At 39.9% G+C, this 24410-nt stretch overlaps 1 protein-coding gene across 4 annotated transcripts in view; it reads right to left on the reverse strand.

The window, feature by feature from the left end:
- BNIP2 (BCL2 interacting protein 2) overlaps window positions 1–24410 on the reverse strand; it is a 369692-nt gene that overhangs the window by 168788 nt on the left and 176494 nt on the right. For all 4 annotated transcript variants that reach the window (XM_053717569.1, XM_053717570.1, XM_053717567.1 and 1 more), the window contains exon 5: window positions 16647–16823. In XM_053717569.1, the coding sequence (XP_053573544.1) occupies window positions 16647–16823 (177 nt within the window). The remainder of the gene's footprint in view (window positions 1–16646; window positions 16824–24410) is intronic.

Below are 24410 nucleotides of genomic sequence, written 5' to 3' on the forward strand. Positions count from 1 at the left end.
ATACCATTAGAAGAATTTCTGCTTCATCAATTTAGAAAGCAGCTTTTGTATTATTGGTTTAGTCAAGCTCTTAAGTTCCAGACATGGGGGGGTGGGCAAGGGAGGAGAAGCGATAAAGCAAGGTTGGCGCTTCAATGACACTCCATTCCCCTTTGTTTAGAACTCCCCTTCCCTTCTTTAGTCCCTTTACAGTTCCATATACTCCAGTTATAGTTTAGATCCAAAACCAGATTGGGGCAATTAAGAAGTTAACTCTAAGGGAAAACATAATTTATTCTTACCTGATAAATTAGTTTCTTTCTTGGTAGTGAGAGTCCACAATTCTTACACTTGGGAACTACATCACCTGGCCACCAGGAGGAGGCAAATACAACTTACCAGAACTTTCATATATCCCTCCTACTTCCCCTTTCCTCCCAGTAGTACTTAAAGTGGAGGAAAGAGGGGGGCGGAGCTAACTGCTGAGGAGAGCGGACGCATAGTCTGGCATCTCTGCTTAAAAAGACTGTGATTTTACCTGCTTGAAACTAAGTTTTTCCTACCTACTCTAGTCTATTGCTATTTACAGCCTTCCTAAGCTTGCCGTACTCCTTTGGCTACCACTTGTGACATACCTGTCCAAGTTTTGAGACCCAACTACTGTCGCAGATTGGTACAAGCGGAAAGCAGCCGCCATCTTGGCATCCCCGCCACCTGAGGCCTATCTGCAACACCAGAACGCCTACTTCGACCCAGCTAACTCTACTCGAACAGCAGAAAACACAGGTGAAGCAGGAAAAGTTGCGGAGGTATACTGCCACATTTAAGAAGTTGTCCCATCAATTTGAACGCTGCAGGCTGAACTGATCGAGTAGTACATACCACGCTGCCATTTACATGTTCGTGCCCATCCTAATCAGTGTGAGACTGTGATTCAAGCGGTGATCTGTTATTTGAGGTCTTTAAGTACACTTGACAGCGACTGGGCTTGCAACGGAGCCATAAAATCTACTCTCTAGTCTACGATAACAGTGAGTACTTGAGCCACGTGGCCCTACTTTTAGGTGAACATCCTTTATTATACTCCCAAAGGGGCTCATAATAAATTTACAACGGCAAATATTATGTTATATATTTTGAACAGCCATATTTCCAAGTTGCATATATTGATATCTATGAGCACCTATGATTTTGTGCCTCACCAGTGGGTTTGTGGGGGGCCCCGGAAAGGACATTTATATAATTGATTGTGATACAGATGCCAAAGTTATTTACTTACAACTGTATAGCACATGAGTCACCGCTATACTGCCTACAATGTTTTTGGTAAGCATTTTTGTATGCATGTCCGGTCCGGGGGTTTGAGGGGACCCTTGGTAGTGACAGTTATACATTGTATTTAAATCTATCATTAATATCATCTCATCACTGCTGAAGGCAAACCATACATAGTATGTGCCTTTCCTCTTTGGCCAGTGGCCAGGGCCACGAGAATATGCCAACCCAAGATTGTCTAACACAATCTCATGCATAGTTTGTAGCGGCTCAGAATTTATCAACATACAGCCCATATTTTGAAGTAGAACTGGCGCTTATGTTGTATCAACACTGCTGTTCATATCAACCAGGTGTAAAATATTCCAGAGACACCACCCTTACTTCTTTATAATGGTAAACTACCCTTTCATACAATACCCAGTACAGTTGTATACTCAAAAGTGGGGTCACCCATAAGACAAATTATTTCTACAAGTCAGGCGTAGGCTAAAGTCATTAAGTCTTTTGACATTATATATCAGGATCCCATAATGTTGTAGGTTGGCTCTAAGTGATGTAGATTTTTCAGTTACGTGTTACTCAATATATTTTAGGGTCTGGTATATTTTAAGAATAATATGTGACTTGCTTTGTGCCCGAAACAGTCCTCAATCTTAATTTGCTGGTATTACCTTATTTATTTGAAAAATCTGTAAAGGATCTGCAAGTCCTTAGCTTTGATTCATTTTTAATTATTTTCTTTTCTTTTTGTTATAAGAATATTTCCTTCAATAAACAAATTGCAGAGAAAAAAAATAAAAAATTACAACGACTTAGAACCTCATACCTATCTATTCACTGCGACACCAAGAATACTACAATTCAAACTCTGAGCAGGCCTTACACAGTTAGCATTTTACAGTAGAAAACGGAGGAGACATAATTGAATTTAGCACCTATAAGTACATCGATAGGCCTACCAGACCAGCTGCTCTACACAAAATTTGCCCTTTTTATTTTGGACCTTAACTCGACACAAGAGCAACCTCATTAACGGCTCTCAGACTAATAACCCACATTATATCACCATTGGGGACTCCAGATTCTAAACATTCTGAACAAAACAAAATAGAATGGCACCAATAATGTAAATACCTCTAATATGTGGGGAGAGCGAGGAAAACACCAAGCTTCTGTTTTTTCTTTTTATGTTACTGTACATCGCTTGAACTGTTTTAATCAACAGTGTTAAAATCTCACTTTTGGGACGCATCACATACTCATTGTGATATGGCACAAACTTCTAAGGGGGAAAAAACAAAACAACCTACTGGACCCAAAAAAACAGTCGTTGACCACTTCACACCTTCCCAGCCTGACTCTGATGGGCCTGAAATGGAAGTTAGCCCTGCATCTACTAATTCAGAAATGGTGGCCTTAATATTTCAAACTCTAAAGGACTCAGCTCCCACAACAGTTACTCCAACATTTGTCCTGAATTCCCTAAAGTCGATATTGGAAGGACACCACTCCTCTTTCAGGTCTCAGATCACAGAATCTCTAACAGACATATGGAGAGAGATTACCACCACACACAAAAAGGTGGACACGATCGAAAGGAAGCAAAAGGACGTAGTTGTAGGTCAAGCCAATATGCTATCTTACACACAATCTTTGGCACACCAACTCGGCCAACTAGAAGACAAAATGGCGGATATGGAGGATTGTTTCCACTGAAATAATATGCAGATTAGAGGTATTCCGGAAACAATTCCTCCTGGAGACCTAGTTCCTTTCTTGACAGAGCTGTTTAATTGCATAGCTCCACCATCCACACCTACGGAAGGCCTGATTGATCAGGCAAACAGAGCCCTGCACCCTGGAGGCCTTTCAGATGATAAACCGCGAGATGTAGTGATACGTCTCCACTTCTACACCTATAAGGAAAGGATTATGAGAGCCTCCATGACCAAACCCAACCTCCCCAACAGGTTTCAGGACATCTCCATCTTTGCGGATCTGTCCATGAGGACCTTACAGAAGAGGAGATCGTTTAAGGACTTCACCGTACTACTACGTTCACACAACATAAAATATAGATGGGGCTATCCAACAAAATTAATCATTAATAAGGATAACCAGCAATACACAGTTACAACCATCACTCAGTGTATTGACTTGCTAACATCATGAAAGATCCCTTTACCAAACCGCCAGCAACGACCCCCTGATCTGAATGCTGCAGCCCCCTCATGGGAACCAACTCCAAGTGATAACCAGACCATGGACCGGGTTAACTCTTAAATCCTATTTATTTTTTCTTTAGGCAAGAAACTGTGAGCCACCCGCCTTAAATCAGTCAGTCACTCACCAGAGTGACCCTTTTATATACTTTATATTTTGCACACACAGTTACAGGTTGATGACCAAGTTCGGTAAGACTGAAAGTACCCCACTCAACCACTGTATCTTGTGCTTTGTTATAATTGTGTATTTAATTCACTACACTCTACTTCAAAGCTTTTTTTAAGGGATACATACTGTTTTTGATATCTAAGGTTTTATATTGCTTAGGTTTTTGCTAACTGTGTTGAATCAACATTACCCCTGACTCATTACAAATTCATTTCAGCTTTATATGACCCTGACCCCCTAACCCTACCCCCCCCATCTCTTCCCTCTTCTTTCCTCCCCTTCCAAGATAAAGCCAGATATCACAAAATACAAAGTGAATTTTAGAAGTTATGTTAATCTGAAATCTTTAAGAAAACAGAAAGAACAGATTGATAAACATAAGAAAATGGTTATTTGTTAACTGGTTGAACTGACTACCATCAACCCAATATTTTTTTGTGTTTACCGTTTTTAATATCTAAGGTTTTATAGTGCTCCAATTTTTACTAACTAGGTGAATCAACATCACCACTAATACATTACAAATCCACTCCAGGTTTATATGACCCTGATCCCTTATTCCCCCCGCTTTTTTTTCCCCTCCCTTTGCCTCCCCTTACAAGATATTGCCAGGAATCACAAAATACAAACGGCTAGATTACGAGTCTTGCGTTAGCCTTAAAAAGCAGAGTTGAGAGGTCCCAACGCTGCTTTTTAATGCTCGCCGGTATTACGAGTCTGGCAGGTACAGGTGTACCGCTCACTTTTCTTCCGCGACTCGAGCTTACCGCAAATCCCCTTACGTCAATTGCGTATCCTATCTTTTCAATGGGACTTGCATAACGCCGGTATTACGAGTCTTGGAAAAAGTGAGCGGCAGACCCTCTCCTGTCAAGACTTCTACCGAATTTAAAAGTCAGTAGTTAAGAGTTTTATGGGCTAACGCCATAACATAAAACTCTTAACTAAAGTGCTACAAAGTACACTAACACCCATAAACTACCTATTAAGCCCTAAACCGAGCCCCCCCCCCCCCCCCCATCGGAAACACTTTAATAAAAATTTTAACCCCTAATCTGCCGTCCGGACATCGCCGCCACTTAAATATATTAACCCCTAAACCGCCGCACTCCCGTCTCGCAAACACTAGTTAAATTTTATTAACCCCTAATCTGCCGTCCATAACATCGCTGACACCTATCATCACATGATTAAGGGGACCGCCCGAAACGTTGTGTTCTTTTTGATCCCCATGTTCTAAAATAAAGGGATTTTTAACCTGACACCTCTGTGCTGTTTTTATGATTTGATAGTGGGCTTGGCAGTGGCCCACGGATGTGTCAGCTCCTCTAGTTACAGTGCTGGTTTCTGTTTGGACTTCCTTTTTATCGCTGACACCTATCTATATTTATTGACCCCTAATCTGCCACCCCCAACGTTGCAGCTACTATATTAAAAAGGTATTAACCCCTAAACCTAAGTCTAACCCTAACCCTAAATAACCCCCTAACTTAAATATAATTTAAAATAATCTAAATAAAATTACTACAATTAAATAAATTAATCCTATTTAAAACTAAATACTTACCTGTAAAATAAACCCTAAGATAGCTACAATATAACTAATAGTTACATTGTAGCTAGCTTAGGGTTTACATTTATTTTACAGGCAACTTTGTATTTATTTTAACTAGGTACAATAGTTATTAAATAGTTAACTATTTAATAACTACCTAGTTAAAATAAATACAAATTTACCTGTAAAATAAATCCTAACCTAAGTTACAATTACACCTAACACTACACTATCATTAAATAAATTACCTAAACTACCTACAATTAATTACAATTAAATAAACTAAAGTACGAAAAACAACAAACACTAAATTACAGAAAATAAAAAAATAATTACAATTTTTTTAAACTAATTACGCCTACTCTAATCTCCATAATAAAATAAAAAGCCCCCCAAAATAAAAAAAATCCCTACCCTATACTAAATTACAAATAGACCTTAAAAGGGCCTTTCGCGGGGCATTGCCCCAAAGTAATCAGCTCTTTTACCTGAAAAAAAGACAATACCCCCCCCAACATTACAACCCACCACCCACACACCAAACCCTACTCTAAAACCCACCCAATCCCCCCTTAAAAAAAAAACTAACACTACCCCCTTATAGATCACCCTACCTTGAGACGTCTTCACCCAGCCGGGCACAAGTGGACCTCCAGAGGGGCAGAAGTCTTCATCCGATCCGGGCAGAAGAGGTCCTCCAAGTGGCAGAAGTCTTCACCCAGACGGCATCTTCAATCAAGCCGACGCAGAGCCATCCTCTTCAAACGAAGTCCAAGCGAAGAATGAAGGTTCCTTTAAATGACGTCATCCAAGATGGTGTCCCTTGAATTCCGATTGGCTGATAGGATTCTATCAGCCAATCGAAATTAAGGTAGGAAAAATCCTATTGGCTGATGCAACCAGCCAATAGGATTGAGTTTGCATTCTATGGATGATTGGAACAGCCAATAGAATGCAAGCTCAATCCTATTGGCTGATTGGATCAGCCAATATGATTTTTCCTACCTTAATTTCGATTGTCTGATAGAATCCTATCAGTCAATTTGGCTGATAGAATCCTATCAGCCAATCGGAATTCAAGTTACGCCATCTTGGATGACGTCATTTAAAGGAACCTTCATTCTTCGCTTGGACTTAGTTTGAAGAGGATGGCTCTGCGTCGACTGGATTGAAGATGGACCCGCTCCGGATGGATGAAGATAGAAGATGCCGTCTGGATGAAGACTTCTGCCGCTTGGAGGACCTCTTCTGCCCAGATCGGATGAAGACTTCTGCCCCTCTGGAGGTCCACTTGAGCCCGGCTGGGTGAAGACGTCTCAAGGTAGGGAGATCTTCAAGGGGGTAGTGTTAGGTTTTATTAAGGGGGGATTGGGTGGGTTTTAGAGTAGGGTTGGGTGGGTTTTAATGTTTGGGGCGGTATTGCATTTTTTTTTATAGGTAAAAGAGCTGATTACTTTGGGGCAATGCCCTGCAAAAGGCCCTTTTAAGGGCTATTTGTAATTTAGTATAGGGTAGGGAATTTTATTATTTTGGGGGGCTTTTTTATTTTATTAGGGGGATTAGATTAGGTGTAATTAGTTTAAAAATGTTGTAATTATTTTTTTATTTTCTGTAATTTAGTGTTTGTTGTTTTTCGTACTTTAGTTTATTTAATTTAATTGTATTTAATTGTAGGTAATTTAGTAAAGTAATTTAATGATAGTGTAGTGTTAGGTGTAATTGTAACTTATGTTAGGATTTATTTTACAGGTATATTTGTATTTATTTTAACTAGGTAGCTATTAAATAGTTAATAACTATTTAATAACTATTGTACCTAGCTAAAATAAATAAAAAAGTTGCCTGTAAAATAAAAATAAATCCTAAGCTAGCTACAATGTAACTATTAGTTATATTGTAGCTAGTTTAGGGTTTATTTTACAGGTAATTATTTAGTTTTAAATAGGAATAATTTATTTAATTGTAGTTATTTTATTTAGATTTATTTAAATTAAATTTAAGTTATGGGGTGTTAGGGTTAGACTTAGGTTTAGGGGTCAATAACTTTATTATAGTGGCGGCGACAGATTAGGGGTAATAAATGTAGTTAGGTTGCGGCGACGTTGGCGGCGACAGATTAGGGGTAATAAATGTAGTTAGGTTGCGGCGACGTTGGCGGCGGAAGATTAGGGGTTAATAAATGTAGCTAGGTTGCGGTGACGTTTGGGGGGGCAGATTATGGGTTAAAAAATATAATGTAGGGTTCGGCGATGTTGGGGGCAGCAGATTAGGGGTTCATAGGGATAATGTAGATGGCGACGGCGTCCGGAGCGGCAGAGTAGTGGTTAATAATTATAATGTAGGTGGCAACGATGTCGGGGACGGCAGATTAGGGGTATTTAGACTCGGTGTTCATGTTAGGGTGTTAGGTGTAGGCATAAAATTCCTTTCCCCATAGGAATCAATAGGGCTGTGTTAGAAGCTGGGAGCTGCTTTTTTGCAGGTGTTAGGTTTTTTTTTCAGCCGGCTCAGCCCCATTGTTTCCTATGGGGAAATTGTGCACGAGCACGTTTAGCCAGCTTATCGCTACCGTAAGTAACGCTGGTATTGAGGTGAGATGTGGAGCTAAATTTTGCTCTACGCTCACCTTTTTGCGGCTAACGCCGGGTTGAAAAAACCCCATAATACCAGCGTTGTCTTAAGGTAGCGTTAAAAAAAAAAGGCTTGTTAGCAACGCACCCCTGTTACTGCAAAACTCGTAATCTAGGTGAAAGTTAATTTTAGAAGTTATGTTAATCTGAAATCTCTAAGTAAATAGAAAGAACAGATTGATAAATAAAAGAAATTGGTTAGTTGTTAAATGTTTAAATTGACTACCATCGACCCAATATTTTTTGTGTTCACTTACAGAATAGGTTGTTATGTAATGTAAGAAATAACTGATATTATGTGTTATAATAGGTTGTCGCTACTCATGCTTGTTTCATATACTTATTTACAAAATATATGATCTGTTATGTATTTTGCATGATGATTTTTCACCACACTGTCCGCTCCTGACAACACTCAATACATTCTGAACATTTTCCTACAAGAAACACATTGGACAAATGATAAACCCTCCCTCTTCAAATCTAAACAATATCCAGTCCTGGAAACTGCCTCATTCACCCCAAAATCTAGAGGAGTAGCCATCATGATGCATACAAATATATCCTATGAGAAAATGTATGCTGAATCAGACACACAGGGACGGACGGTAACTTATCTTAATTTGTAAACTTGACAATGTCCTCTATATTCTAGCATCTTACTACGGCCCTAATAAGAGACAAATTGCATCACTCCGCACATTTTTGACACGACTAGACACCTTACTTCAAGGCCATCTGCTATTAGCTGGAGACTTTAATCTAGTTTGGGACCCTCAGGTAGACACGAAAAACCCTTCTAACCGTAAACCTGATAAACTTAAACAATAGACATATCCCACAAATTCCAAACACTTATGGCCCAATTTAATCTATTTGACATTTGGCGTACACATAATAGTACTGCTAAAGATTACACTTATTTCTTCACAGTACACAACTCCTATTCCGAAATGATTTCTTCTGCCGTCCTATCTATTGGACAATATATCCAGAGCCTGGATTATCCCCTGCCCATGGTCAGATCATGACCCTCTCCATCTTTTTCTATGTTCACCACTTCACCTACAATCACGCCGGAGTTGGCGACTTCCTCCCGCACTTCTTTCCTCACCAGAAACAATAAGCACCATTACTCACGACCTCACAGACTTCCTTCAAATCAATGACCTAGTAAATGACTTTACACTCTGGGCATCTCTTAAGGCCTATTTGAAGCTCATTTATCAAACTTGCGGCTACCAAAAAACAACAAGCAGGTGTCACCCTTGCCCAACTTCAGATCTTACTTCACACCACCTCAGCTGCCCATAAAACTAACCCTACCCCAGACCTCTTGATTCAATTAAAAGAGATTAAAGACTCTATTCTGAAACTTGAGACTGACCGCACTGCTTCTAGACTATATCAACTCAAATATTCTACCATAAGGGCAATACAGCAGATAGACTTTTAGCTAACCTTTTGAGACAAAAAAACAGCTGCGGCCAGAATCTCTTGTATATGAACTAACAACCAAACATACACAACTTTCTTGACTCCCCTATAACATTTATAGAACTGAAAATAGCCATTAAATCTCTTAAATCTTTAAAGTCTCCAGGCCCAGATGGGTATACAGATGTATTTTACAAAAAATTCAAACCAATAACACCTCTTCTCCTCAGAGTTTTTTAAAACGCTAGCTCTACCGGATCATTCCCTAAAGAATACCTGCAAGCAAATATAATCACTATCCCTAAGCCGGGAAAAGATCCTTCAAATTGCGGTAGTTACAGACCTATCTCCCTCTTTTAATTCTCGATGTTAAGCTATACGCCAAGATCCTCACATCCAGACTAAATTCCATCTAGACCAAGTAGGATTTACCAAGGTCCGTCAAGGCCCAGACAACACTCGTCAACTTTTAAACATCTTTTTTGAGGTGAAACATCTAGGTCTCCCCTGTGTCACCCTGTCAATGGATGCAGAAAAAGCCTCTGACAGGGTGAGCTGGGAATATATGTCATGTGTCTTACAGAGATTTGTTTTTTCGTCTATATTCCGCACAACAATAGGGGCACTATATTCCAATCCGTCAGCCAATGTCAAGGGTTTAGGTTTCTGTTCTGATCCTTTTCCTATTTCCTATGGAACCAGAGAGGGGTGTCCCCTCTCCCCTCTTTTATTTGCCCTACTTATGGAACCTTTAGCCTCATTATCATGGTTGGAAAGAATCACAGCATTTAAAATGCAGCTCCTTCCTAAACTCACCAACCTGTTTCTGTCCTCCCGATTCCTATTCAAAAATCTTTAATTAGCCAATTCCATTAACTCTGTAATAAATTTATTTGGAGAAATAAAATCCCTAGAGTGACCATTAAAACTCTACAACACCCCATAACTGCAGGTGGAGCAGCAGCCCCCAATAATCTATACTATTTAGAAGCAGCTAGACTCTCACATATAACTTTTTGGGGAGTAACCTCTTCTGAGAGCAAATGGAAGATTTAAGAACTGGCATGCCTACTTCCTAAAATAGAACTTCGAGATTTGATCTGGATCCCTAAACACAAAGGGCCAGGAGCATTAACTTCAAATTACATAATTCATTGCAATCTGAAGTTTTGGGATATAATCCACCACCTTCCAGATATTGCCCCCCACTCTTCTCCATCACATACCATTCACGGCTTATTACTCAGTCTACCTGAAACCCATAGTGACACGTGGCAAGCATTAAACATATATACAGTGACTGAACTCTACCAAGACAGTAAATTACTAAACCATACAGACTTCATAACACGATTCAAACCCCCCACACCCTTAAATTTTGAAGGCTGCATAGCTTTTTGAGATCTTGGGGTTTTACTACTACAGCTCTAAGAAACAGAACACGTTGGGAACTTCGATAGCAAACCTGTACACACTCTAAAAAATTATTAACATATTCATATCAGAGCCTTATTAACTCCCCAGTTTTCTTAAAATCTCCTCCCATTTGCCAATGGGAAACCTCCCTGACCAAGAACATTGACTCCCTGATATGGTGAAGAGCAGTACGCCTAACTAAAAAAGCCATACACTGCATCACTCTCTATGAATTATACCTCAAAATACTACTGCAATGGCATCTTACTCAGATTATTCAAGATTTCACCATCCAATTCCCCTATGTGTTGGAGAGGATGTGGAGAATTGGGTACTCCTTAACATATCTGGTGGTCCTGCCCCAAGATTGATTCTTTGTGGCGTCAGGTTTTTTTATTATTGTTTCACCCAACAGATTACAATACTGAGGTCAGCCTGTGCAGGTCTTTTTCATAACTTCCCAAACAATCTAATGTTCAGTATTTACCTTTTCCTAGCAACCAAACTAACCATAGCTCAGGGATAAAAACTAACCATAGCTCAGGGATATGGCTACAACTGACATCACCCACATAGCCCCATGTCATTGCAATACCCCGTTATATTAAACCCATGGAATCCTATGTATCCAAAATCAACAATTCAGTAGAACTTCACCACCAGATCTGGGAATATGAACCCCCATAAATTGCCCACTAAACAAGCAGGATGATCCTAATTTTAATATGGGTTTCAATGAATCCACATACTTTATTCCCACAGGAAATCTCCACTTGACTCCCCCCATTCTTTCCCACCCACCCCTTTTTTTCTTCTTTCTCTCTCTCTCTTTCTTCTTACCATCTTCTCCTCCTACTCCCAAGGACGGCAGCACAAATGTAATTTGACTTTATTTTTAAAGTTGTAACATGTTATTGAAAAAAGAAAAAGGTTTGAGACACTTGTTAAAACCCCAGAGACTTTTCAAAGACCAATACTGGACAGCATTTTATTGTACTGGTGCATAGAAGAACTGTTCTATATTGACCACTAGTGCCTTATTATTCTTCGATTTATATTCCACGATATCTGTTTACTAGGTCTACTATCTATGTATATTGCTCTAGAAATTGAATATTGTTTAATGTAAGTTTATCTCAATAAAAAAAATGTATTTAAAAAAATAAAAAAAAAAGTGTAGGAAAGAAAAAAGCAGGAAACACTGTAGTACATAGTTTTAGCAGTCCTAGTTTGCACCTCTTTGCCCTATTATGTTTGGGTGGGTTTGTGGACTCTCGCTACCAAGAAAGAAACTAATTTATTAGGTAATAAATGTTTTCTTTCGAATGTTAGTGAGAGTCCACGATCCTTACATTTGGGAACCAATATCCAAGCTGAGAAGTCCCCAAAATAAATGGGCGGAAAAAAGGAAGGAAGGCAACTAAAAACTAAGCACCACAGCCCTAATAACCTTTCTACCAAAAGCAGCCTACGATGAGGCAAACACATCAAAATGATAGAATTTTGTAAATATGTGAAGAGAAGACCAAGTCGCAGCTTTGTGAATTTGTTCGACAGAAGCCTCATTCTTGAACACCCAAGATGTAGCAACTGAATGAGTGGAATGAAAAAGGAGGAGACAGTGACTTAATCACCTGATTGATTCTGCATAAAAGTTTGAACAAAAGATTTAATGTCAGGTAATCTAGCTAATTTCCTAGGCAACCGGATAGACAGAGCTGAAATCTAACCCTTCAGGGAACTAGCTGCAAGACCTTTATCCAGGCCTTCGTGTAAAAACTAGAGAATTTGTGGAATAAGAATCGAATGCTAAGAATAACAGTTTTGAACACCAATAGATATAGGTCTTCCAAACCTTGTGGTAAATCTTTCTAGTGGAAAAAAGAAATTCATGATCCCTCTTGAGGGGACCCTCAGATACCCCGAGTCCTCCAATGATTCCTGCCTACAGTATCTTGATGAGGATTTAACCACCAGGTCAGAGACTGTCTGGTGAAGTGGTCAATGTTATTTGTTGAGAAAGATCCGAATGATCCCCGTTCCACTGGCAAAGCATGCATAGCTGTAGCGGTCTTAGATGTAATCTTGCAAAAAGAATGGAGTTGGATGCTGCTACCATGAGGCCCAACTAGTACCTCCATGCACTGAGCTACAGATGGGGAAGGAATTCCCTGTATATCTCGACAAGCTAACAATAGTTTGACCTGCACTGATCTGTCAGTAAAATTATCATTGCTACTGAATCTATAATCACTCCCAAGAAACACACCCTTGTATGAGGAGTGAGAGAGAACATTTGTGAATGTTGACTATTCAACCATGTCTGCGAAGAAAGCCAAGTAACTTCTCGGTGTGAGAAATTGGTGAAGGTAAAGATGGAGCTTGAACCAATATATCATCCAGGTACGGAGCTACTGCTATAGCCGGAAGATGAATGACAGAAAGAAGAGTTCCCAACATCTTGGTGAAAATAGGAGGGATATATAAAAGCTCTGGTACGGTGTCTTTGCCTCCTTCTGGTGGCCAGGTGATGTAATTCCCAAGTGTAAGGATTGTGGACTCTCACTACCATTAGAAAGAAATCAAGGGGTTAAATAGCTACTGTGAATATTTAAGGGACTTCCAAAAATCTTCAGAGCACTTTCTTTGCCAACCTCCTAGTTGACTAGGCAAAGAATGACTGGGGTAGTGAGGGAAGTGGGAGAGATAGTCAATGCTTTGGCTGGGGTGTCTCTGCCGCCTCCTGGTGGCCAGGTGTTGTATTCCCAACATTAATGAATGGATTTGTGGACTCTCCCTGCCATTGGAAAGAAATATCTGTGCAACAGAGCCCAAGCACGCTATGCAAATGAGTACAAATGTAAGGAACATGCCTTCATAGTGCTAGTGCTGCGCTAAAGGAAATTAAAAAAACCAAAAGTTAAAACAATGTATTACCATATAGTGCAAAGCTAAAAAAATAAAAACACAAGTAAACTAAAATAGATGTGGTTAGTGTCTTCTATGGGATATTAATTTATTGTACATAAAACCTTGTTCATAAAAAGAAAAGAACAAGCTAAAAAGTTAAAAACTTGTTTATTTAAAGGGATAGTCTACACAAACATTGTTATTGTTTAAAAAGATAGATAATGCCTTTACTACCCATTCCCCAGCTTTGCACAACCAACATTGTTAGATTAATATACTTTATAACATTTAAACCTCAAAGGCTCTATATACAGCCTCTTAATCACATTCTTTGTATTTGCTTTTCACAACAGGAGAGTGCTAGTTCATGTGGGCCATATAGATAACAATGTGTTCAGGCCCGGGGAGTTATTTAAGAGTTAGCACAACACAGTACTAAATGCAATTTAATAGATAATAAAAACAAAGTCATGTAATCAGGGGGCTGTCAGAAAATGCTTAGATACAAGGTAAACACAGAGGTAAAAAGTATATTAATATAACTGTGTTGGTTGTGCAAAACTGGGGAATGGGTAATAAAGGGAATATCCATCTTTTAAAACAATAACAATTCTATTGTAGACTGTCCCTGTTCTTTAAATCAAGAACTTAGTTTAAATACATAATATAGTATTTTACAGTAAAATTATACGGCTAGATTACGAGTTGTGCATTAGGGTAAAAAAGCAGCGTTAAGAGGTCCTAACGCTGCTTTTTTACGCCCGCTGGTATTAAGAGTCTTGAAGGTTTAGGTGTACCGCACACTTCTTTGGCCTTACGTAAACTTTGTAAAGTCTTTTTTCTATGGGACTTCCATAGCGCCAGTATTACGAGTCTGTCCTGGGAGACCAAAAAGTGATCGGTACACCCTACCCTGTCAAGATCCCTAACGCATTTTAAAGTCTGTAGTTAAGAGTTTTATGGTACAACGCCGTAACATAAAACTCATAACTAAAGTGCTAAAAAGTACACTTACACCCATAAACTACCTATTAACCCCTAAACCGAGGCCCTCCCGCATCGCAAACACTATAATAAAAATTTTAACCCCTAATCTGCTGCTCCGGACACCTCCGCCACCTACATTATATTTATGAACCCTTAATCTGCTGCTCCCAACATCGTTGACACCTACATTATATTTATTAATCCCTAATCTGCCGCCCCCAATGTCGCTGCAACCTACCTACACTTATTAACCCCTAATCTGCCACCCCCGACAGCTACATTATAATTATTAACCCCTAATCTGCTGCTCCGGACACCGCCGCCACCTACATTATATGTATTAACCCCTAATCTGCTGCCCCCAACATCGCCGACACCTACATACTATTTATTAACCCCTAATCTGCCGCCGCCACTATATTAAAGTTATTAACCCCTAAACCTAAGTCTTACCCTAACCCTAACACCCCCTAACAAATATAATTACAATAAATCTAAATAAAATTCCTATCATTAACTAAATTATTCCTATTTAAAACTAAATACTTACCTGTAAAATAAACCCTAAAATAGCTACAATATAACTATTAGTTACATTGTAGCTAGCTTAGGGTTTATTTTTATTTTACAGGCAAGTTTGAATTTATTTTAACTAGGTAGAATCGTTATTAACTAGTTATTAACTATTTAATAACTACCTAGCGAAAATAAATAAAAAAGAACCTGTAAAATAAAACCTAACCTAAGTTACACTAACACCTAACACTACACTATAATTAAGTACATTAACTAAATTAAATACAATTACCTAAATTAAATTAGCTAAAGTACAAAAAAACCCCCCCACTAAATTACAGAAAATAATAAACAAATTACAGATATTTAAACTAATTACACCTAATAGCCCCATTAAAATAAAAAAGCCCCCCCAAAATAAAAAAAAAACCCTAGCCTAAACTAAACTACCAATAGCCCTTAAAAGGGCCTTTTGCGGGGCATTGCCCCAAAGTAATCAGCTCTTTTACCTGTAAAAAAAAATACAAACAACCCCCCCAACAGTAAAACCCACCACCCACACAACCAACCCTCCAAATAAAATACTATCTAAAAAAACCTAAGCTCCCCATTGCCCTTAAAAGGGCATTTGGATGGGCATTGCCCTTAAAAGGGCAGTTAGCTCTTTTGCAAGCCCAAACTCTAACCTAAAAATAAAACCCACCCAATACACCCTTAAAAAAACCTAACACTAACCCCCTGAAGATCGACTTACCGGGAGAAGTCTTCATCCAAGCCGGGCCGAAGTCCTCAACGAAGCCGGGAGAAGTCTTCATTCAAGCCGGGCGAAGTGGTCCTCCATACGGGCAGAAGCCAATAGGATTAAAGTTCAATCCTATTGGCTGATCCAATCAGCCAATAGGACTGAGCTTGCATTCTATTGGCTGTTGCAATATCCTGGTTCCACTGCTGTTACTATTGTAACAAAAGAGGTTTAGTTTTGGTTAACACATGTAAACTATATTGCCATTCAATACTGTATAAAAGGTATAATTTTCATTACACCTTCACTGCATGTGAAACGCCTCTTGGTGAGACTACCTTCTAACAGTGATTTCAGCCCTTTATAAAATTTCACAGGTAATCTTGATTACATTACAGATCTCTTTATAAAATAGTGCTATTGTCACATAGCTTTTTAGCATTGGGGCTTTCCTGAGAACAATGGAAAATTAACATTATCTCCAAGTCCCACCCCCACTGGGAGTATTTAAGTATTTAAATATTCAGTGTAGGTGGGGATACACAAGGCAAAACAGTTATATACCCCAGCAAAGAAAATAGATCACTGGGAACACATTAAAGGGGAGGAAAAACAGTACATTGTCCCTTTAACTGCATCAAGAACTGTGCTTAACTTGGGAACCACAGGTAGTTTTCGTATAAATAATATGTGAAGAGGCATAACGGTCCACTAAAGATATCACAACAAATTGGTCAATTTCATCAACAGTGACAGGGTCATTTTCAAATTTGAATTTTGATTAGTGCTTCTGACACCTTACCTCCATGACTTATAACTTTCTTATAAGGCTCTATTGCTAACATATCCACCCTATGATCCTGCTCGCCAATTCTGAACAGGCGCCAACGACGGCTCTCTTCCTTTTCCTCAGCAGCAGTATATTCAGGAATAGATCCTTTTGGGAGTACTTCAGTAGTCTTTGGTTTTGGGAGATCATCTGTGAAAAAAACCCAAAATAAAAAACATAAACTTATGCTTACCAGATAATTTTCTTTTCTTCTGGCAGGGAGAGGCCAAAGCTGCATTTATTAGTTTTGGGAAATACAGAACCTGGCCACCAGGAGGAAGCAAAGACACCCCAGCCAAAGGCTTAAAATACCTCCCCCACTTCCCTCAACCCCCAGTCATTCTGTTGAGGGAACAAAGAACAGTAGGAGAAATATCAGGGTGAAAAAGGTGCCAGAACAAATGAAATATAAGGCCACCCCATAGTTAAAAACGAGCTATGGCCTCTCCCCGTCAGAAGAAAAGAAAATTATCTGGTAAGCATAATTTAAGTTTTTCTTCTTAAATGGGAGAGGCCACAGCTGCATTCATTACTTTTGGGAAAACAATACCCAAGCTATAGAGCACACTGAATGCAAAACGGGAGGTGAAAAAAAGAGAGGCGGACCCTAATCTGAGGGCACCACAGCCTGCAAAACTATTCTCCCGAAGGCTGCTTCAGCAGAATCAAAAAACTTGTAAAGTCTGGAAAAATTTTGTAAGGACCAGGTAGCCGCCTTAAAAATCTGATGCATAGAGGCCCCAGTCTTAAAGGCCCAAGAGGAAACCACTGCTCCCGTAAAATGAGGCGTAATCCTCAGAGGAGGCTTATGTCCCGCTGTCTCAATGCTAAATGGAGGACACTCCTCAGCCAAAAAAATAAGGAAGTCGAAGAGGCCCTCTGACCCCCACGCTTCCCGGAAAAGAGAACAAACAGAGAAAGAAGTTTGTGTAAATTCCTTTGTGGCCTGAAGATAGGACTTCAAGGCACAAACCACATCCAGAATTACATTGAAAACGTTCCTTAGACGAAGGAGTAGGACATAAGGAAGGAACCACAATCTCTTGATTGATGTTGCGAATTGACACAACCTTAGGAAGAAAACCTAACTTAGTTCATAGAACAGTCTTATCAGCATGGAAAGCCAGATAAGGAGGGATGCATTGCAAGGCAGCAATCACAGATACTCTGCGCGCAGAAGCAATAGCCCGTAGAAAAGGAACCTTCCAAGACAATTTAATGTCTACTTCATGCATAGGCTCCAACAGAGCCCATGCAAAACTTAAAGAACATGGTTTAAACTCCAAGGAGGAGCAATAGATCTAAACACAAGTCTGATCCTAGCAGAGCTTTAACAGATGGCTGCACATCCGGAAGCTCAGCGAATCTTTTGTGCAGTAACAGACAGGGCCGAAATCTGTCCCCTCAGGGGACATGCAGAAACGCCCTTTTCCAGTTCATCCTGGAGAACAGAATAAGTAGGTCATCCACACCTTATGATAGTTGTGACGAGCAAACAGCTACGAGCTTGAATGAGAGTAAAAATAACACTCTCAGAAAACCCTTTCTTGGCTAGGACTAAGCGTTCAATTTCCATGCAGTCAGCCTCAGAAAATCTAGACATAGATAAACAAAGAGACTTTGGTCAGCAGATCCCTGCGACAAGGTAACTTCCATGAAGGAGATAATGACATCCCAACTGGTCCACGAATCATATCCTTCACGACTAAGACGGAGCAATCAGTATCACTGACGCCTGCTTGATTCGAGCCACTACACTAGGAAGTAGTGGTAACAGCCGGAAAAGATAAATTGGATTGAACCTCCAAGGCACCGCTAATGCATCTGTTGGCTCAGCCTGAGGATCCCTTTACCTCGACCCATATCTGGGGAGCTTGGTTTTAAGACGTCATAAGATCCACCTCTTGCAAATCTCTGCAGACACTCGGGATGGAGATACCATTCCCCCCGGATGAAAGGACTGTCTGATGAGGAAATCCGCTTTACGGTTGTCCACACCCAGAATGTGGATCGCTGACAGCGAACAAATGTGGGTCTCCGCCCACTCCAGAATCCAAGATACTTCCCTCATAGCTAGGGAGCTTCTTGTTCCCCCCTGATGGTTGATGTAAGCCACCGAGGATATATTGTCTGATTGGAAGCTGATAAACCGGGACAAACCCAGCAGAGGCCAAGCCTTCAGAGCATTGTTTATTGCCTTAAGATCCAAAATGTGATCGGGAAGGAGCTTTTCCTCCCGAGTCCATAGACCCTGTGCCTTCCTGGCACCCCAAACAGCTCCCCATCCTGACAGACTCGCAACCGTAGTCACAATCACCCAGGATGGTCTTGAGATGTTTCTTTGGGACAAATGATCTGGGTAAAAACCCCAAAAAGAGCGATTCTCTCGATCGGTTGTACAGAGAAATCTGTTGAGACAGATCCGAAAGATCGCCGTTCCACTGCTTCAGCATGCGCAGTTGCAACAGTCAGAGGTGAAACCTGGCAAAGGAAATGATGTCCATGCTGGACAACATAAGACCAATCACCTCCATACACCGATCCACAGATGGCCTTAAGGAGGTCTGGAGGGCAAGGCATCTTGAAGCTAGCTTGCAACGTCTCTGGTCTGTTAAGACTCCATAGACATGAGAATATTTTTATTATAGTACCTGAAAATTCTACCCTGGTACTTGATACAAGAGAACTCTCTCTAGATTTATCTTCCATCCATGGGATCGAAGAAGCCAGAGGGGAGATTCCGTATGGTCCACTCTTCGAAAAATTTCTTGGAGCCACAGCTAGACCCAATGGAAGATCGATAAACTGGAAGTGCTGGTCCGGGAACGCAATCCTTGAGGATTGGTACATGAAGGGAGCATCCTTCAGATCTATTGTGGTCATAAACTGCCCTTCTCGAACAAGGGGAAGAATGGACCTATTGTCTCCCTCTTGAAGGACGGGACATTTAAAAACCTGTTTAAGCACTTTAGGTCCAAATCGGACGGAAAGTTCCCTTCTACCTTGGAACATGAAAAGGTTTTAATAGTATCCCACACATCTGACTGCAATAGGCACCAGGACAATAACTCCTAAGAGGACAGATCGCATACACACCCCAGAAAGGCTTCCCTCCTTCATGGTCAGGAAGACAGGAGAGAGAGGAGGAAACTGCCCTTGGGTGGCTGAGACTTGAAACCTCTCTTGTAACCCTGAGCTATGAACTCCAGGACCCATGGATCCTGCATGTCCCTGAACCAAGCGCCAGAAAGAGCGACAGTCTGCCCCCTACACGATCCAGAAAAGGACCGGGGACCGCCCATTCATGCCGACTTAGACTCGGCGGGCTTCTTGCTCTGCTTGGATTTATTCAAGGACTGAGCCGGCTTCCAAAAGCTCTTGGTTTGCTCAGGCTTAGCGGAGGACTGCTATCATGGGCTTTATCAGAATGAAAAGAACGAAAATTGTCCCTTAGACTAGTTGATATTCTCTTGTGGTAGGAGGGCACCCTTGCCCCCTGTGACCATGGAGATAATTGAGTCCAGGTCTGGACCAAACAAAATTATTCCCTTAAAAGGGAGGGAAAGAAATCTAGACTTAGAAGTCATATCCGCAGACCATGACTTCAGCCAGAGCCCGACGGGCCTGAACAGAAAAAGCTGAAGCCTTAGCATTAATGCTAATAATCTGCCTAATAGCATCACAGATAAAATAATTACCAACCCTCAAGGCCGTAAATCTTTCCTAACGTCGAGGGGACCCTCCACCCCGATCAAATCCTATGAGGAGTCACACCAGAAGTTAGTTTCACCAGCAACCGTGGCAACATACGCCACCAGTTGAAACAAATATCCCGTATGTTGAAACATCTTACTTAACAGAGTTTCCATCCTTTATCCATGAGCTCTTTAAATGAAGAGCTATCCCCAAGCGGGATAGTAATACATTTAGCAAGGGTGAAGATAGAGCCATCCCCTTTAGGGATGGAACCTCACAACTCCATTGAGAGTCTAGGACCGGGAACAATTTGTGAAAGGGAGAAGAGGGGAACAAGGAATACAATCCTGTCCAATTCATTCTTAAAAATGTTTGCCATCTAACAGGAGCAGGGAAGGATAAGGTAACACCCTGTCCTCAAACTCTATCTAATTTAGGAATCAAAGGTTCATCAGGCAATTTGGCCTCTCGCCAAAAACTTCCTTTAAAAGAAAGCGCAAATTCCTAAAACTAAAGTCTGGTTCCTCCGCAGCCGGAGGTTTAGAGGCAGCAGACTCCGACCCAGAATGTTCATACTCTGAAGTCTCAGAAAGAACTTCATCTTCGGATAACCCTATCAGTTAAATCAAATAAATTATCTGGATGTACTCTGGGAAGGATTGCAATATGTAACCTTTCGCTTGCGCTTAGCAGGGCAAGGTAAAGCATTAAAGGCTGCAGACACCACCATCTGAACTGCGCAGTAACGTCTGGTGAAAAAATGGCCCCCTCCAGATGGGGGATCAGCAATGCTACGGGAAACTGCATGTGTAGAGACATAAGCATGTAGGTTAAGCACCTTACTGGATGACAACTCCTCAGAGGTGGACGGCTCAGTGGTATCAAACAGGTTTGATATTATCACATTTTCAAGGCATATGGAACATAATTCAGGGGGCGGAACTAAGGCCTCCTCACAATATAAACAGTAATTACTCTTTAGGAATAGAGGGAGTGCCCTCTAAGTAACAGAATCCTCCATCGCTAGTGCAATAACTGGAGAACTATAGAAATAAAACATCTTATTTTATTAAAAAAAACTGCACCTTTATATCCCAATGGCTGGGGCACTCACCACCTCCCATGACCCAGACAGTACAGAGATTTAGGACTCTTCTCTGATAGATATCTGGTCAGGAAAGAGGGAAAGAATCACATGGCTCTCAGTGAAAGTGAAACCTGTACATTTCATAACAGCCTATGAGCCCATAACATCTCACACATAAAAGCAGCATAAAATGAAATAAACATATAAGATTATTCCCCACTGTTCAATAATCCCCCTCAGTCGATATTAACCCTTGATTCTATACAGATAAAAGGAGTCACACTGTGACCCTGTTTTTTTGTGTTATCATACACGTATAAAAAAAATTAAACGATCTTACCAGAATATATGTCGTGGAACAGTAACACGGCCCTTTAATTGTGACGGATAGTAGCATCGCTTCTGACATGGACTTGAGTGAAGAAAGCAGGCAGCAAAACTCGTCAACGCTGACTGCTTATGGAGCTGTTAATATGAGTCGGGATGGTTTCGCAGAAGACTCTCCCTGCATCTCCGGACTCTAACTTTCATCCAAGCTCTCACTGAGAGGCTGACAGAACTACTTAAAACTCCAGTCCCATCTCAAACAGTACTACCCTCCATAAGAGACTACTCCGAAATCTTCTGACACTTCCCTGCCAACCTCCTGTGACGAAAGGCAAAGAATGACTGGGGGATGAGGGAAGTGGGGGAGGTATTTAAGCCTTTTGCTGGGGTGTCTTTTCCTCCTCCTGGTGGCCAGGTTCTTATTTCCCAAAAGTAATGAATGCAGCTGTGGCCTTTCCCCGTTTAAGAAGAAAAACTGTATTTATTGACATTGTATGGTTGTTAAATGCCTTATCTTTCTTTAAGTTAACCAATTTTAATAGTATAATTTTACAGATATTCTAATATAAGAGATTGTTTTTGGACAAATGAAGAAAAACAACAACAAAAACTATTGATGTCATCCCTGTTAGCAACACTTTTAGGGTGCCAGAACCCATCATTCCCAAAACTCAAGCAATGTATTTAAAGGATATAAAGAGAAGTAGGTTGCTCACAGCAAGGCATATTTTGTTTGGCTTAAACCAATGCAGAATGAGAAAATAAAAAAAAAAGCACCTCAATCAATCTTACAGCAGACTATCATTTTTAAAACCTATTTTAACCAATATATTATTTTATAGTATAAAAACAAAGAAAATGAAGATTCTGAACAGCTATTATAAATCACAATAAGACCATAATTGTTTTTGATTCATAAGCCTCCCAGAGGCAGAACTTAATTTCACTTTCTGCTGTGATTTTTTTTTTTTTTTGTGTGAAAATATTTTTGTTGGTAATTTTGAAATGCATTAAAACCTAAGCAGCAGCAGCTCAATTGAAACATGTTAATCACCTGGAGAATAAACAGTTTTTAAAGTTTTTATAAAATGTTGCAGCAGTTCAAAAATCACATTGCAAATTAGCTGCAGAGTTTTTAAAATATCTCTTGAATAATCGAATCCAACTGAGAACCAAATAATTTATTACCTTGGAAAGAGAGAGATAGCAACGTTGATTTAGAAGTCATATCAGCATTCCAAGATTTAAGCCATAAAGCTCTTCTAGCTAATATAGCTAAATACATATATCTAACATAAATTCTAATGATATCAAAAATGGCATCACAAATGAAATTATTAGCATATTGAATTAACTTGACAATGCTATACACATTATGATCTGGTACTTGTTGCGCTAAGGTTTCCAACCAAAAAGTTGAAGCAGCTGCAACATCAGCCAAAGAAATAGCAGGCCTAAGAAGATGACCTGAACATAAATAAGCCTTCCTTAGATAAGATTCAAGTTTCCTATCTAAAGGATCTTTAAAAGAAGTAATATCTGCCGTAGGAATAGTAGTACGCTTTGCAAGAGTAGAGATGGCCCCATCAACTTTGGGGATCTTTTCCCAAAACTCCAATCTATCAGTCGGCAAAGGATACAGTTTCTTAAACCTTGAAAAAGGAGTAAAAGAAGTACCCAGTCTATTCCATTCCCTAGAAATCACATCTGAAATAGCACCAGGAACTGGAAAAACCTCAGGAATAACTACATGAGGTTTAAAAAACGAATTTAAACGTTTACTAGTTTTAATATCAAGAGGACTAGTCTCCTCCATATCTAATGCAATCAACACCTCTTTTAATAAGGAACGAATATACTCCATTTTAAATAAGTATGAAGATTTGTCAGTGTCAACATCTGAGGCAGAATCTTCTGAACCAGATAGATCTTTATCAGAGATAGATAAATCAGAATGTTGTCGGTCATTTAAAAATTCATCAATTTTATGAGAAGTTTTAAAAGACCTTTTACGTTTATTAGAAGGCGGTATGACAGACAAAGCCTTCTGAATGGAATTAGAAACAAATTCTCTCAGATTAACAGGAATATCCTGAGCATTAGATGTTGAAGGACCAGCAACAGGTAATGGACTACTACTAATGGAAATATTGTCTGCATGTAAAAGTTTGTCATGACAACTATCACAAACTACAGCTGGAGGAATAGTTACCACAAGTTTACAACAAATGCACTTAGCTTTGGTAGAACCGATATCAGGCAGCAGGATTCCAGTAGTAGATTCTGAGACAGGGTCAGTTTGAGACATCATGCAATATGTAAGAGAAAAAATAACATATAAAGCAAAATTATCAATTTCCTTATATTACAGTTTCAGGAATGGAAAAGAAATGCAAACAAAATAAGCCTCTGGAAACCAGAAGCAAAAAGAAATGAAGTCTTAAATAATGTCAAAAGTTTGCAAAAACGTCTGCAACAAACACGAGCGTCATAGATAACGCAACCACGTGAAAAAACTCGCCGCCAACTAAGACGCCGGAAATGACGAAATAACGTCAACAAACATAATTCTTGTGCCAAAAAAATCTTGCACCAAGAATGACGCAATAAATTATAGCATTTTGCGC

The sequence above is a fragment of the Bombina bombina genome, chromosome 6 (assembly GCF_027579735.1).
Source record: "Bombina bombina isolate aBomBom1 chromosome 6, aBomBom1.pri, whole genome shotgun sequence".
Lineage (NCBI taxonomy): Eukaryota > Metazoa > Chordata > Amphibia > Anura > Bombinatoridae > Bombina > Bombina bombina.